Genomic DNA, 18,042 nt, shown 5'->3' with positions numbered 1-18,042 from the left:
AGACCTTCATAGGAGCTAGGAATGGAAAACAAGCCATATTTTACAGCCCTACTTATTATAACATAATAATCAAGATTGGCGTGTTATGGTTACTTGTGTTACTTCAACTGCATCAGGCTTCAACATTTGACATTATCTTTGACTGCGGTTCATTTTAGTTTTCCCAGCTCTATTTGGGAGCATGTGCATTAGATTACTGAGGTAACCTGGTTAAAGTAATTGCGCAGTCATGTTGTATATGCTCTGGCATGTAGTCATTGCCGTCATGTCCAAAAACAGACTAACACTCCAAAGGCAGACAAGGCTGAATGTTTACAGCTAAAATCATCATTCTGACCGTTCACTGTCACGGTGCAGGAATCATTTATTGTGATTTAACAAATCTTACCTCAATACGTTTTTCAGTTGTGAACCAGCCTCCTTAAGTAAATGAATGGCTGTCTAAACCTAGTTATTTCCAGGCTGTTTAGAGAGTACAAGTTGGTTTTGTGTTCCTCTAAAGCAAGGACACTTTTAATCCAGCGAATAGGAACAAGCCTAAAGGTTTGACCACTTGACTGTCAGATAATTTTTTATTTGGAGTCATGTCAGTGGTTTGTGGGAAAGTCTTGTTTTCATGCTCTCAGAGTTTTGTGTGCCTCCCAACTCATGTGATTGAGAAAGGATGTCTGATAGGCAGCAGCAATAGCCAATTATCTGTCACTGGAACAGTGTCTTTGTGGGGCGTTGTTAAACGCTGCTTGTGTCTTCAGACACTGGGAAGGTTTCATCCACCAGTGAGCTCTGAAGCTCGGCGCTCGATCAGCATCTGGCCTTGAGGCACGTGTGGCTGGAGATAAACCAGCAGACTCACAGTATGAGCTACAGACTTGATAAAGAAACAAGATGAACCGGGAGTTGGAGTGTATGTTTATAAAAGTAAGTTTTTGCTTTTTTTCAAGCTTTCAATTGGCATCCAATTCCCCCATTCATTGATTAGGTATATATATATATATATATATATATATATATATATATATATATATATATATACACACAGACAGACAAGAAACAATGTTAAAAACATGGACTTTGAATGAAATTAAACAGTCTGGTATTATTTAGGAGAAGCTTATTTCCCTTTTTAAGCTATATGTGGTTATTTGATAAGAGATCGGTAAAGTCTTGAATTGTGGACTCACACTTCAGCAGAAACAAAGTTATGTAAATGAAAAACAGTTAAAGCAACAGAGTAGCGACTCATTTCGTTTTAGATCAAGCTGTGTTTTGGTAACTTAATAATTTTGATTTAAGATCAAAATGTTATCACTGGATATAGTTTGTCCCACCTTTCATAGATGCAGGACAATATGTGTGGGTTTAGGACAACACCTTGGTGACTAGCTGGAGAAGCATGATGTTTTCCTGTGAAGTGGTGCAGGAAGGAGTCCTACACCCGGGAATATTAGCTGCCTTTAGCTTGCAAGTACCCCTTTGATCACCGGGCCATATCAATCTTTCCCCCAAAGGTCAGCTGTTTGCTCTAGCATGTTGTGCACTGTATATACATAGCAGCAACAAACAGAAATGTTTAGAGAAACAAGAAACTATTGTCTCTAACTAGCTTGTTAGCATGGCTTATATTCAGTTTTATTGTTTGTATATCTTTTTATTTGATCATACCACGCCTACTGTCTGCTTTAAACGTAAGATGAAAGCACAGCTGAGCCCTGACTCTCCCGCTCTAACATAACACAGAAGTGAACTACGCTACTCTAACAGACTAAAGTAATGGGATTAGATGCCGAGATCCGTCCCTGATCTTTGACCATTGCTGGACATTGACACGCTAGTAGTGCCAAGGAGTTAGGGATCATCATCATCGAGTGTAATGAAACTCTCCCAGTTTCTTTCTGAACAAATCCTCCAGCAGCACTGAGGTCTCTGTTTCTTGGCTTCATGCTGGGTCTGCCCAGCTGAGCAGAAAAGCAGCAGATCCTCACATGAGTGGCATCATGTGACGAGGCCTCTGCAGTCTGGGATTTCAATGATGGCTTTACTGAGAATATGTGAGCAAAACACTTTGCTCGCATACCCCTGCAGCTATCTCTGCCAGACCATGTTGGAACATTTTAATCAGGTCCAATCTAGGCCTAGTCCACTTGATTCACTTCTATGAGGTGTCCATCTTGAGAAAAAACATTATTTCACCGAGACTTTCTCTTCACAACAGAGCTGAGGAGTGACATTTGATTTAATGGAACTCAAGCTACATGGAAAAGCTTGCAGCAATCACATATACCATGTTGAAATAGGAAATATTGTTTTATGCAAGTGATCTGATAGGCATTTGTTTAGGACCTGGCAGTGTAAGCAGGAGGAAACGTCAGGAGGGTTCGGCGGGATCACAGCAGGATGCAAACTAAGAGTGAAAGCTCAGAGCTCAGTATTAGCAAGGTTAATCTGAGTTGGCTTTCTGCAGATTTGTAAAGACTTGCCATTGAAGCTCCGCCCCCTGGTAACACATCTACAACACCCACCAGTGGCGGACTGGCCATCGGGACGAATCTCGATGGGCCGGTAAGTGGGCCGGTCGGACGATGTGGGCAGGTCGGATAAGTCACTAGCACCCCCTCCCCCCGTTACAATTTACTAGCGGTAAAGTGGGCCGGTTGAGAGTTCCGGGCTGATTTTTAGTATGTGTATATGTATTAGGGTTGAACGATATATCGTGTCATGGCGATAACCGCAATATGCGCGATATTCACACCGCAGGGACGTGCGGTTTTATTCATTTAAAAAAAAAAAAATGCTATCGCACTTTAGCACATCATTCAAAATAAACATACCCTTATTACTTATCGAAACTGCACATACAATATATCCGATTAAAAGCTGAGACTCCACAGATTATTTAAGTATAGTATCATCACTAAGCGATCCGATCTCGCGACAGGGGAAGCAAACACAGACATCACAACACGTACCTTTACGGAGCTTTTACGGGAGATGGTGTCACCGTAGCCGCGGCTCTCATGTCAGGGGTAATTGAGTGAGTGACATGCAGGCTCTGCATGCACAGCAAACCACCAATCACAATCATTCTTGATCAGATCACAGCAGGCCCCGCTAGTTTGCAGACCATCAAAACACTGGTAAAAAATGAGCGAGGCACAGGAGGACAATACCTAATTTAACCATCCGGTTAAATATAGTTTAAAAAAACGCAATATATATCGCAGGGGGAAAAAAATCGCAATGTCAGTTTTTTTCAATATCGTGCAGCCCTTATATATATATATATATATATATATATATATATATATATATATATATATATATATATATATATATATATATATATAGTACACACACTATGCTATCCCAATGTCCCAAATACTGAGACCTCCAAATCCCAGTCTTCCTCTAATGTCCTTGCAGTGGTGTTGCAGAACAATCAGTAGTTGAGGATTAGATTAGATTATCTGAAACAAATAAGAGTTTTTCCGCATCTGACAAAATACTCTACAGTAAACAATGGAAACAGCTGAGCTTACCTTTCCTTATTTGAATTTGGCTGTAGTGTGTGGCAAACACATATGAATGAAATTGGTTTAATAGAGTGTCTTAATGTGAACAGATCCATACATGTATCTGTCTTTGGTTCAGGTAAGAATTAGTAATAGTTAAAGTGTTTGTCACGGCAATCTGTAGCCATATTTAAATCTAAGTAGATCTCGGTGTAGTTTACTGGAATAAGATTAGCCGGTGTTAGTTAGCCTAATCATGTCCTGATCCTTTGTCTCAGTTAAACCAGGATTAGTAGCAGCCTTGCCTCGTACTCTCAAGAGCCGCCTTTCCCTGCTTCAAACTGACCTGCTGTCAGCTTTGTGTTAATTATGTGAATTAAAATGAATTGTGTCATTAAATACATAGCTGCTAGAAAGATGGTGTTGTCCTTCAATATGATCCATATAGGATGCAGTTCTGTTTGGTTTTTGATGCTTATATTTCATTAGAAAATGTACTACAAAACAAGAACATCATTGCGAGGCATTATGACACTCACAATATCTAGATAACACTCTAGTTTTTGAGCAAAGCAAATGTTTTCCAACACTAGCTTTTGTTTGTCCATCGTTCAAAAGTAGTTTCTGAATCTCAGATATAACGAGTCTTTTCACACATGATTTCAAGCCAGTCATCTACTGGAGGATGATCAAACCGAAGCTTTTTTTTAAGCTACTTCATTTTTTTTCAGGAACCATCTGCCATGTCTTTAAATTCCCTCTGGCCAGTGTAACAGGTGTAACATTTAGATTACCTTCCTGATAACTGATCAAAATCATTTTTAGTAAGCTTTATTGAATGGTGGTATATTAGTTATTGTTATTATTCAGCAGTTTGTCAGAGAATATTATATTATCATATCACTGAGCAACAAAACATGTCTTTCAAAAGACTTTGATTATGGAAAATGTAGTATCCATTGTTTTTGGAGCTTGAACTTGAAGTCAGGATATCTCAAGCACTACTGAATATGTTTTGACCGGTGATCATTCGTCTGTTTCTTTCCTTTACCATATGTTAGTCTACAGTAAAGAGTCCTTTCTGGAAGTCTTTAATCTAGTGTAAAACCAAGCTGTCACTTGAAGCGCTTCATCCCGAGTTAAAGAAAAGCAATTAAATATACGCTGAAAGGCGGGATCACACTGAATACATTCAAACCGTCACCAGTTATTTGAAATGCGAGCGTCTGTCTGAGTGATGCAGATGGAAGAAGAAGGTGTTGCTTTGTCATATTGTAATTCTGATCTGTTGAACATAATCAACGTGTAATATGTCATTTTTTTGTTCAACAACTATTCTCTTTAAACCTCTCTTTTGTTTTGCACATTTACAAACAAGACACATGTATCACATAGAAGCATGTGACCCTCACATCAGTATAATAATAATAATAGATTACATTTGTATAGCGTCTTTAAAGGGACCCAAGGCCGCTTTACATGGTGAACAAACATAAGGGCAGATAATAAGGTAATACAAATGAAATACCCCCCCCCCCCCCCCCAGTGCTCCGAGGTACAGAAAGAGGAAATGAAAGATTGTCAAACTACAGCTTCAGTAACAGACAGTGTTTACACTCATGCAATGCGGCATATCAGAGACACTTTGGTCATGTGACTTCTGACATCATTGATGCTCTGACGTCTTTGGTACTTTCTTCCTCAGCCTCTCTCCTCTTCGTCTATCTCAAATAACATGTTCCAGTCTGACCATCCTCGGTCCCTCTGTTTGTCCCACGGAGAGGCAGCGCTCTGACTCTTCACATTTCTCTCTCCAGCTTTCAGAAGCTCCTCTTGTGCAGCTTGGGTTTCATTGTGGAGGATTACAATATGTCCTTGAACCGTGTGTGTGTGTGTGTGTGTGTGTGTGTGTGTGTGTGTGTGTGTGTGTGTGTGTGTGTGTGTGTGTGTGTGTGTGTGTGTGTGTGTGTGTGTGTGTGTGTGTGTGTGTGTGGTGTGTGTGTGTGTGTGTGTGTGTGTGTGTGTGTGTGTGTGTGTGTGTGTGTGTGTGGTGTGTGTGTGTGTGTGTGGTGTGTGTGTGTGTGTGTGTGTGTGTGTGTGTGTGTGTGTGTGTGTGTGGTGTGTGTGTGTGTGTGTGTGTGTGTGTGTGTGTGTGTGTGTGTGTGTGTAGTGTGTGTGTGTGTGTGTGTGTGTGTGTGTGTGTGTGTGTGTGTGTGTGTGGGTGTGTGTGTGTGTGTGTGTGTGTGTGTGTGTGTGTGTGTGGTGTGTGTGTGTGTGTGTGTGTGTGTGTGTGTGTGTGTGTGTGTCCTAGGGGAATTTATTGGTCTATACATATTATTCACGGTCTCTGCAGCTGCATTATAATGCTGTCTGTCTCTTTGACACACAGCATACCTCAGTCTTAACTAGTTCCTGATAATTATGTTTGACATGTGAAAAAGGTGTGTGTGGATAATTATGAGCATCAGAGTGCGCAGTGATGTCTCTGTGAGGTGTGATGCTGCTCAAAACTCGCTCAGACTATTTTTAGCTCTGGTCCTCCTCCTCCCCTCCTCTCTGTCTCTCCAACTGTCTCCCATCTCCTCTCTCTGTTGCTAGGAGGCTGGGATGGTGTCCTGTAGGGATCAAAAGGGTGAAACCAAACCAGTAATGTAAGGGGAAATGGGAAGAGTAATGGAGAACTGCAGCCACAGAGGTTATGTTGTTGCATATATTTAACAGTTGTTCCCCATGAAGTTAAAGGCACATTTACCTAGTTGAAGTTGAGTCAAATGTTCATATATTTAGACACGTTGTGAACGCTGCTAGCATTTAAATAACGATCCGTTATATCCGGCAGCACAGCAGAGTTTGGAATAACAAAACCATGGTGTGGAGATCATTTAAATGGTCTCAAAATATTAAAAGAGAGTAGTTGGGAGCAACAAAATGTCTTTCCTGAATAATTTTGTTTATTGTCAGTGAATGTTTCCCTAATTACCACTTTTTCTTTGTTTCAAGAAAATAAAGAAATGCATTAGATTATATTTGATCACCATTTAATGAACAAACAACCACAATTAGCTTCTTACAGCTGGAAGTGACAGCCGCTGTGATAAATGAAAACGGCTGATTGTGACACTAACATTACATTGTTAATGAGACAGTCGTAATTACACAGGTTGTCTTAATGGCAAATGAAACTGCTTATTCAAATAATTATCGTGCATTCGAATGTTGATTCCATTGTTTTAATTGAATCTATTGAATCAAGGACAATCATATTGTTCTCACTAGGATAGGAATATTTGACTTTTGTCATATATTATATTGTTTTTGTCAAACGCATATACGTAATCTTTGTCTTTCTGTGTTTGTTTTTCTGTGACTGCAACTGACTAGCAGAAAAACACACCAATCAACAACTTTACTAACTTTACTAATTACTAGCAATTGGTTATGAGCAGCTTATGTCATGTACACAGGCAGGAACATGCAGGAAGAAAACACACAGATACACCCGGGAGCACAGATGTGGATCATTCCAATTTACATGATAAATAGTTCATGGCATCACAATCATAAATAAATAAATAATCAAGTTAAAAGTTTGAGTGCAGAAGGGATGAATGATTTAGCAAAGCGATTAGTCTTAAGAGCAGGTAGAGCATATCTACGCCCTGATGGCAACAGACGAAATTCATGTGAAAGAACATGACCTGGAGAGTTCAGAATGCTCTGCTTTCCGCAGAATCTGTTGGTTCCAGAAGGAATTGAAGTCTCTCTGTTTCACGCCGATGATCTTGGAGCAGGTTTTAACAATGCTGTTCAGGCTGTTCCCGTCTTTCAGTGTAAGGCTATGGAACCAGCAGATAAAAGAAAAACAAATAAGGCTCTCAATGAATGCTTGGTAAAAACGACAAAGAATGAAGGGACTGACAGAGAAAGAGTTCAGTTTGCGAAGAGGGTGCATTCTCTGTTGACTCCGCTTCACAATACACTCAGTATTCACATCAAATTTGAGATGGTCATCGAAAATGGTGCCCAAGTATTTGTATGATGTGACAATTTCAACCTTGTCATTGTGTATGACGCACTCCTTAGGAACATCCTTGTGACGTCTAATTCCTGAGTTTTAGAGACATTTAAATCCAGAAAACTGTCGTCACACCAGGAAATAAAATCAGTTCGAGCACACTCGCGGCCTGATTCTGAACCGCTAAGGAGGGACAAGAGGGCGGTATCATCAGAGAATTTAACCAGGTAGCTGTTGTCTTGCATGCTCCTGCATTATCAGTGTACATTATAAAAAATAGGGGCGAAAGAACGCATCCTTGCACACAGTGGTGGCAGAAACGTAGAAAAATAGGCCAACATTAACTGACTATCAGCTGGTTTAAGCTAATTGCAGATATTCATATCATGTGCCAGCTAATAATTCACAAGAAATCGCACTGCAGAAAAGGAAAAAACATATTTAGTGTAATTTAGATACAGGCAATTAAATGTAATCCATACAGCGAAATATCACAAATGACAAAAAAAATTCTTGGGGAGCTTTACAGTTTTTACAGAATACAACGCATTCTATACTTTGGGTCCTACCCCATGACGCCCAGACGTACAGTAGGTGTCATGTATATGAATTAAAAAGATAATTCATTTACAACATAGATGGTCCAAATGTTTTTATATAGAAAATGAAGATGGGTCCAGGTAGATGTCAACAAGGTGCTGGTATTACAGTATCGCAATTACATAGTCCAGTAGTCCTACCAAGTACACTGTTTAATGTCTCATTCAATGTCAGTAAATACTCTATATAGGTTCAATTCTAAAGGAAAAAAAAAGGGTGCTTTTGGAGAAATATCCTTAACTCTATTGTTATTAAGGTTTTATTTAAAGGTCACCTATCGTGCAAAATCCACTTTTCACGTCTTTTATACATCAACATGTGTCCCCTCTGTGGAAAGAGATTCTGAAAGTTTCAGGGGAAAAAAATTCTCTCACTTTTTGTTCTGATCCATTTCTATAAAAACCTGTCTGAAAATGAGCTGATCAGATCTTGGTCACTTTATGATGTCATAACGATGTTTTGGCTTGTGTAACCATTAGCCAATCATCAACCAAGGTCTTTTTAATAGAATCTTATTGTGATGAAACTATTTATCAATATAGTATAATACACAATAACATGGTCTAAAATAATTAAAGCAAGCACACTTACTAAAAGGTATCCAACAATCTGATCAAACTCTGTTAAATCAATCTTATTTTTATTAATTGAATGTGTGTGCATGTAACCATAGTCAGTGAATAGCTGTGAAATACATTTGTTTAAATAATGCACTAAAGTTTGTTTTTTGAAAGATAAATTACTCTTCATATATCATGTGTTTCAGTTACACAAGAGAATACAACATTTGTATTTACAATGTGCTGTCTAAAGGCGCATTTCCACTGCAGCGCGGTTTAAGCGTGCCGTGCCAAACCCGGCCCGTTTTTGGTTGCGTTTCCACTAGGGGTAGTTCCGGCTAACGGGTACTTTTTCACAGTTTTTCTGGCTCTCCAAAATCGTGGTTCTTTCCGGGCCAACAACCAGGCTGAGTATGCTAAACTAGTGTCGTGAGTGGCTACAACTACAACAAAATGAACATATTTGACCGTGATTTAATTGTAATACACGTTTCAAAATGATGCCGAAGTAACAACATACTGATACCGGTTAGTAAAAACCATGAATTAATGCTTTGACAAGTCTGCAGACAGACGGCAGGCGAAAAACCTTTTAAAATGCATGTTTTCTAAATGGAGATCGGCTAAGCTAACGTTGTATATGCTCCGACCGTCCACACTCACAACAACGGCCTACAGACATTATAAACCAGCGACTGCATTCGCCATGACACAGGCAGTCTGTGGTTTGTTTGCAATTGTTTAACTTTTGTCTAGTTTCTGAACAGACGAGGAGCTGTGAGCTCTGAGGGCTAACGGCCCCTCCACACGGCGGTGTGCATTGTCGCTTGCCGGCGGGCATGTCTGAAGCTAGACCAACAACCAATCACCTGAATCTCCCGCCCCGGACACACACCGCCCCGGACACACAAGCAGCAGTTGATTGGCTAGAGCTTGTACTGGCATATGATTCGATTGGCTGAACGCTTCCGTCAAAGCTTCAGAAGTAGAACATTGCTCTACTTTTGCAGCGAGCACCGCGAGAAAGGCTACGCTTTGCTCCCACAATGCAGTTCGGCGAAGCGTGACGTCACCCCATTCAAAGTGAATGGGCAGAAGCGTCAACGCATGCCGCCGTGTGTAGGGGCCGTAAGAGCTAACGGCTGATGTTGGTTTTGTGGTTCGCATTGAAGATGACGTCACGGCTCCACACTGCGTTACTATAGTTACTGCCCCAGTTCCTAAACTGTAATGGAAACGCAGCATAAAGTGATTCTGGCCTACCAAGGCCTAACTATACCGTACGAAGCCCTGCAGTGGAAATGCGCCAATATAGACTATTTATCTATTGAATCATCAGAAAACAGGCTACTGTATATACAGTAGTAAAATATGTCAATATGTATTTCTGAAATGACCTATCAGGAACGAAAGTGTGGGTCATATTCTCCAGCTCTAATATGTATTGACATGTGACAAATAGAAATGGAAGGGATTTGTTGATAGTGTTCAGTTTCAAAAAAGTGTCAAAAATATTTGTATCAGCAAAATCAAAAAGACCTCTACACACTGTTGGGAGAAGCTGTAGCTGCTATAATACACCACCACCCTTCATTATAATAAGAGAGAGAGAGAGAGAGAGAGTAAGACGGAGGGAGAGAGAGGGGGCAAAGTGTGTGTGACCATGATGTCATGATTCAGATGATCGGTAGTGAAGCAGCAGAACAAATGAACCAGATCCTCTCCCTGTGTCTTCTGAGGTATTTAAAAAGTGTCCTTCAGATAGTCCTGTGAAAGTAGTTCACTGTGAGTGTTCATAATTCACTTGTATTTAAAATAAATCAGTCTTCTCTACGGTATAATCCTCATCCATGTTGAGATTACAACACGTAAAGTTTGAGAGATTAACCCCTGTAGGGATTTTGGGCAGTGTGTGAATGTGGGTTTGATTTGCGTCTTTCTACTCTGTCCTGAATATACTTTAACAAAGATTTGAAGAGAGGGAGGACATTTTATCTGCTATTGCCTCGATAGTATAATGTGATAGTATAATTTATTTATATGTCCCGCCATTGACTCATTTACATGTGTGTGCTGAAATTACTCAACACACATTCATGTTAAGGGGTTAAAACCATTGCTGCTGGAAAACAAACTGGACCAGAATCTGTTAAAATACCTTTTTATTTAATTTCCTCTTATCTTTGCCCCTTATGTAAAATCAGATTTACTGTAAGACAACCTCTGTTTTGTTTCATTACGTTAGGAGCCTGCACCCACATGCAGGCCTCGGGTTTATAAGGTTACATTGTTTTTTCTCAATTCTCTAATCACACCGAAGTCATTCAGCAAACTACAACACCCTTTCCAGTCGGTTTGTGAGCTGGATTCCTCAGCCATGTGACTGCCAGTGTTCATCACTGTTTTTCCACATGTCTGCGATCAGCTGGTTGCCTCCAGTCACAAGCCTGTAAGGTCTGAAGCAGTTTTATAGTGAACTGTCCACAACTGCATTGTGGACCGAGGTCTGTTCCCACGACTTAACTGATCGTTACCAGCCATGAGCTCATGACTGTGAACACATTGGAGCCAGTGTTTTCTCTGAGGTCATACTGACGTAAGGAAGTCCTGTGTGCCATCTTTTAAAAGCAGTGTCAATTTCATTACTGAATACTATGACTAAACATGTTCGTTATGACCTTTTGTACCATGACTGAGCTGGGAAAATGACGAGGCAGCAACGATGTCCTTCACCAGTTTTTTTTTTGTGCCATAATCGAGCAGCCCTGCAAAATGGCAAAAATCATAATCTCGATTATTTGGGTCAATAATTGTAATTGCGATTATTAAATGCGATTATTCATTGACTTTAAAAACATCCATTTATTGGAGAAAAAAAAATGTGAACAGTATGTTTTTAACAGTTGATTACCCTGAACTTCAAGTATAATTCAACTGAAAAACCAAATAAAAAAAGTAATAATAAAAAAATAATTGTTTTATTTCGATAACGTTGTTTTCTTAATCGTTGCAAGCCATAATCGCGATTAAAATACGATTAATTGAGCAGCCCTATCACCAGCTCTGTGTGACTATATTACCATGATGGATTGTTGGCTGCAAATAAATTACAAGGTAGCTACAAAAATAAATGCATCAATCAATGCAGCACTTGTGTGTCCTGTGATGTGCGGTGGGCGCCATACCAGGAGTCAGGAGGACTCAGAGTACATTACTTGTCTAAATGACAGTTTAAAAACGACAGAGGGGGCTTGGGAGAAGGAAACAAGGTCATATTTTGGCTAGACTAGATTGAATTCAATGCTCATTTTTATGTGATGACGAATGTAGACTGGAGTGTCCTCATATTTCATTGAAATAGATGCGATTTTCTAAAAGTGAAATGATCAGACTCAACTTAAAGCTCAAAAACAGCATGAGGGTCAATGTGCTTAATGTAAGAAACTAATAAGCACATTTGACACAGGGTAAACAAGACAAAACCGAAAAGCACATTCAACACTATTGCTTTTTGCTGAAATGAGATGGAGCAAACCGAGTCAATAAAATATTTACTCTAACCTACTTGGGAGTCCAGGGGCAGCGGGTTCGTTGCACAGGGACGTCTGATACTCTATCAGATGATTTTATATACCATATGTGGGAGTGTCTAAAAATACAAGCTGTTAGTGTATGTGCTGAACTAAATATAAAGATGGCATCAACTTCTTAATAAAGATGCGTTTTGGTTGGTAATGTAAGATGTCAGCAACACCTAGCTCTTGCTATAATTTGTATTCCTCAAATGCTGTCTGGTTGAGCCATAAGAACAAAATGGAAGCCATAAGAAGTCGTTCATGTGAGGAAAAGATGCAAAAACTAATTTGTAAAATTGCATTGTTTACATTTGTGTGGATAGGAAGACTGTTTCTAGTGGCCTTGCTTCCATTGCAGGAAAAAACCTTCATATTAAGCATTTCTGTTCATTTCTTCTCTATATTACCTTCTTAAAACATGCACACTAAATGCAATAACATGCTTTATCTTTAAATGTATTATAAATTATAATACATCCATTATGAAGACAATTTGACGACCCTGTCCATCAAGATGACGACAATCATAAATTATAACGCAACCTTTGTACTGACTTTAATGTTTATTTTATTATCTTTGCTTTTTAATGACTAAGGGTGTCCGCGGGGTCTTAAGTATTAAAAGTTGATAAATCAAATTAGCGAAAATGAAGGCTATTAAACGGCATTTCCCAAGGTATTACATTTTGTAGCTTGTTTCCAATAAGTATATGAATTGTCCAAAGAGGTTGTATTCTACAGTCTGCCTGAATGTAATCATTGCGTAGGTGTGTAGTGTGATTCTGTGTAGTTTATTTATGGCATCCCGTTGGATTTGACGTCATCTGAACAGGACATCGCACGCTCACTGCTTGATAGCGCGAAGGTCCGTTTACGGCGGTTGTTAAACAACATCGTTATGGGGAAATGCAAGTTTGCGTCCAAATGGTTGGAAGATAAAGAGGAAGGACAATCAATACTATATAGTCAATGTGAGGTAAAGTTTGTCGCCAAGGTAACCGGTTAAAACTCGAAGTGGTGATGAGGTCTTAAAATGTATGGAAAGGGTCTTAAAAAAGCTCTTAAAAGGTATTACATTTGACTTCAGGATTCCTGCATATACCCTGTGACTGTTTAAATGCCATTTTCTTAATGTCTTTCATTTTTGTAAAGCACTTTGAATTGCCTTGTGTTGAAAGGTGCTATATGAATAAACGTACCTTGCCATTGTACGATAAAATCTTCTAACATCTCTTTCCTCCTCTTGTGTTTCAGCGCGCTCGGGTGTGGGTCCCCGATGCAGAGGAGGTGTGGAAGTCTGCTGAGCTGACCGAAGACTACAAAAATGGCGACACCTCCCTGCAGCTCATGCTGGAGGATGGAACTGTGAGGACTCTCTCCCTCTTCATGATTTTTCTCTCTTTTTGTTGCCTCCTCTGTCTCTCTCTCTGTCTCCGCCTCAAAGACACTTCAAAGTGCTGGCTCTCATTAGCGGTTATTGGTTTTACCATTAGCACTCTCCACAAATGAGACCTGCTTTCAAAGATGCCCGAAGGAGCATTTAAAATGTAGAGCAGTACATTTAACTCTGCAGTTTAGAATACAAACCGCTTCCGGCACACAGCACTCCTGATAATGAAAGCATGTTGCCAGCAAGACCATTTGCCATATTGCTCCTTTAGTCATGTGACCATACGTCAATGTAGCTAGCAACATCGGTGCAACTGTACAAACGTTTTCCGCCATGAACTCCGCAAGATGTCTAGAGAATCAGAATAAGAAATGCTTTATTTATTCCTTAGTGGAAATGTGCTGCCTTTTTAGAGTAACATAAGATCAAATAAACAATCGGATATACAGAAGTACAGCTAAAGTTGCTTCCTGCTTTCTTACAGTGCAGACGCTCTTGCTTCTGCTCACCTTTTTTCTGTTTTTTAAAAAATCTATTTTTCTTCCCTGAAAACTTCGAGCAGCAGCTCCTGGACTGTAATTCATCACTGGGACTGTTATCCTCGTAAATCGACAACGGGCTTTTGCCATATTTCAATGTTTTTATGACGACATCAGTCTTACAGTATTGTGGCCTAGCAACAGCTAAAGCCTAGACTGCTGGTACTGCATGCTACTTGGCTAAAGCTAGTTAGCAGCTAAATGCCTCCCTTCTCTACGAATGACTTCCACAAACTACTACATAAAGTGTAATAATGATCTGATGATGGAACAGTTGAATAATATCCCACGTCATATAGCCTTAGTATAGTCTGTATTTAGTAGCCCAAAGCTAAATCAGGTCTGATAATTTGGTCATAAAGAGTCTTTTGCTCTTTCTTTAATACGTCTGACGATTCTGGTTCTGGTTTAATGTCATGCAAAATTGTTATCCATTCTAGATGATATTGGGTGAAAAAGTAAGGACATGAACCAAGGAATAAGTGACAGCTCTTTGGTGCCACTCCAGGCAGAGCTGAGATAAAGGATTTTTTGAATAACTCAAGGTTATCTGGGTTGCTAAATATCACGTCACATGTCTCAGTAGGCCTGCAGCAGCCAGAAAGCTCAAGCCCTCACAGGATGGAGACAAGTCATACCACAACCTTGAGGCAAATTATGTCTTTGAATAGCGAAACAAAAACAATTTAGGATTGTTATGCTTGTCTCTCATTGTGGATTTTTTGCTGATTATTGTGCAGATTAAGAATCAAATGATTTAATTCATAAAAGAACAGATTTAGATTATTGTGCCGTCTTAATGCCCTTATCGTTGTGCTTTGGTAAATAGCTGCCGTCAAAACTGAAAACAAGATTAGGACAATAACAGCTTTTGAGCGACTGGTGGTTTTGCTGCAGAGCCATGCCAAATCAGAAGCCAGTCTCATGACATTTTGAGTACAAATGCATGAAAAGCCGTATTAATACATAGTGGGTGTGGATTTCTGTTAATGATAATTAAAACTGCAACAGTAAAGGAGTTTCCAGAAGAAATCGCTCTATGGATTTTATCGCAGTACTTGATTTAAGATTATGTTGTGGAATTAACCTTTTCACTTTTGGCTTTAACAATATGAAGGCATGTTTCTCTCATCATTTGAGTATAAACATGTAACGGTGTCTGCTGGCAACGTAAGAAGACCAAGTGTTGAGAAAATCAACAAATAACATGGCACCAGAAAGGCAAGAGAAAGTAGTTGCTTATTACTTGGCTGTTAAAAATTCAGAAATCAGGACACAAAACTATTTTGATCCCAGCCGTTAGTTGGTGTTTTCTTTTAATGTATGTTTTTTTACATTTGTATGAATCGATTGAGGGCTATTCATGGTACATTGCTGTTTGATATGGCTATCCTCTATATACAGTGGGGCAAAAAAGTATTTAGTCAGCCACCAATTGTGCAAGTTCTCCCACTTAAAAAGATGAGAGGCCTGTAATTTTCATCCTAGGTACACTTCAACTATGAGAGACAGAATGGGGGGAAAGAATCCAGGAAATCACATTGTAGGATTTTTAATGAATTAATTGGTAAATTCCTCGGTAAAATAAGTATTTGGTCACCTACAAACAAACAAGATTTCTGGCTCTCACAGACCTGTAACTTCTTCTTTAAGAGCCTCCTCTGTCCTCCACTTGTTAACTGTATTAATGGCACCTGTTTGAACTTGTTATCAGTATAAAAGACACCTGTCCATAACCTCAAACAGTCACACTCCAAACTCCACTATGGCCAAGACCAAAGAGCTGTCAAAGGACACCAGAAACAAAATTACAGGCCTCTCTCATATTTTTAAGTGGGAGAACTTGCACAATTGGTGGCTGGCTAAATACTTTTTTTCCCCACTGTACATCTATAAAATACCTTAAGGCTAACCAAATGTACTACAAACTAAGCTAATCCAAGCCTAAATACTTAATTGTACCCAAAAAATGTATTTCATCAGTCTAGACATTAAATGTTCAAGCTTGGACGTATATTCGTTGCCTTTACCTTTTTTTAAGATTCACCATCTTTTGTTTTAGTATTTCATTGTGATTTGCTGCTATAACTCCTGTTCTGCTATGTTTTCTTGGTCATCTTTAGAACATCGAGCACAAACTCGACCCCAAGACGAAGAACCTGCCTTACCTGCGAAACCCCGACATCCTGGTGGGAGAGAACGACCTCACAGCGCTCAGCTACCTCCACGAGCCGGCCGTGCTGCACAACCTCAAGGTCCGCTTCATGGACTCCAAGCTCATCTACACCTACTGCGGTACGTGGCGCTTAAACTGTCTAAAGAAGACCTAATGCATGTTGTCACTGCTTTATTTACATAAAATATAAATCTATTAAGGATTTTGGATTTTATTAAGGATTTTGAATTAAGCTTTAAATGTCTAACGCCATCTCCCTTTATGAAAAAAAACAATCAAATGTGTGCCAAAATCTTTGTACGAGCAAACGTTTTGCTTTTTAAAGGGGACCTATCATGCACAATGCACTTTTCCACATAAATATGTGTCCCCGGTGTGTTGGGGAACTCACGCGGCGTCAGAAAATATAACCCTCTCTCTTTTCCTCCGTACCCAAATCTCTAAAAACGGGGAATAACGGAGCTGATCCAGATTTGCGTCCGATATGACGTAATATCGGAAATGTAGGCTGGCTTTACGCCCACGGCCCTATCAGAAACGTTGCTATCAGAACCTGTTTTGGACGTAATATGGTCGGTGTTCACATTAGCATCGCTAACACTCAGAGCTAACCTGTACTGGAGAGCATGTGTGTGTGAAGAAGCAGGAAGTAAAAAGGAACTCACCTTGTGGTATAACCGGCAAGAGAGAACGCCTTTGAGCTCCATACTGTTTCAGAAATAATCCTTGATAATCCATGATATGGCGTTTCATCACGCCAGTATTTAGTTTAGACAGTAGCTGCCGGGTCCCGCATGAGCTCAGCCCCGTCCTCTTTTTTTATCAACGCTTTATCCCCAAATCAGCACTTTTGAAACAGGAAGTGAAATAGAGGGATATGAGGCATGGCTAGAATGGGTAATCCGTTTGGTATTTTGAGCAAAACACTTCATAGACATTTTTTTAATATATTTTTATATATCTGAGACCTATGCTATTGCCTAAAAATTGCATGATAGGTCCACTTTAAACAATTATTTATTAGTTTATTCCACACATGGCAGTTATTTTAAAACAAAACATGTACACTTTACAAAACATATACACTTATACTGTTTTTTTTTTTTTATAGCGCATGGTGGAAAGGAACAGGGAGAAGAAAATCCTATTTGACCTGCCCCTTCTTACCCTGTATGTCTGTTACAGCTTAGTGATCTAACAACAGGAAATCATTTTACGATTAACCCGTAAACCTACAAATTACAGTAGATTGGAATTTACCTTCATTGTGTTTATAGCTCAGTAACTGTACACAATCGAACTGTAGTTCATTTCTGCACTTATGACACACTAATCAGTTTATTAAGGTTTCAACATGGATGATTTAAGCAATGCCTTGATCTCTGCAGACATCAATAACCTAACCAGCATTGTTTACTGTGTATTTACTCTCATTGTTACGTGTCCCTTAATGTACAATAAAGTGTTGTTTAAAGATCATTCAAGGGCATAAATACACTGCATGACATTGTTTCAGTCATGTAGTAACTTTGTTCTTGAAAACCTCAAATCACCCCTTCTACTATATTTTAAGGTTTTGATAATGATGCTACTAAGAAAGACAGAAAATATGACACACTGTATGTTCTGCCATATGCACATTATAAAAAAGATATATAACAACTTCATATACACATGC

The 18,042-nt window shown here is 39.4% G+C and overlaps 1 protein-coding gene across 5 annotated transcripts in view; it reads left to right on the top strand.

The window, feature by feature from the left end:
- The window catches only part of myo5aa (myosin VAa), a 72,226-nt gene that overhangs the window by 4,108 nt on the left and 50,076 nt on the right, over positions 1-18,042 (top strand). For 4 of the 5 annotated variants that reach the window (XM_034235535.1, XM_034235538.1, XM_034235534.1 and 1 more), the window contains exons 2-3: positions 13,514-13,624; positions 16,312-16,483. In XM_034235535.1, coding sequence (XP_034091426.1) covers positions 13,514-13,624; positions 16,312-16,483 — 283 coding nt within the window. Of the gene's footprint in view, positions 1-792; positions 919-13,513; positions 13,625-16,311; positions 16,484-18,042 lie in introns of those variants that run through there. The other variant, XM_034235537.1, reaches the window with a different exon arrangement.

This window comes from Gymnodraco acuticeps, unplaced genomic scaffold, assembly GCF_902827175.1.
Source record: "Gymnodraco acuticeps unplaced genomic scaffold, fGymAcu1.1, whole genome shotgun sequence".
NCBI classification, from domain to species: Eukaryota; Metazoa; Chordata; class Actinopteri; order Perciformes; family Bathydraconidae; genus Gymnodraco; species Gymnodraco acuticeps.
The sequence above is the reverse complement of the archived record's forward strand: the minus strand, read 5'-3'. Positions and strand labels throughout refer to the sequence as shown.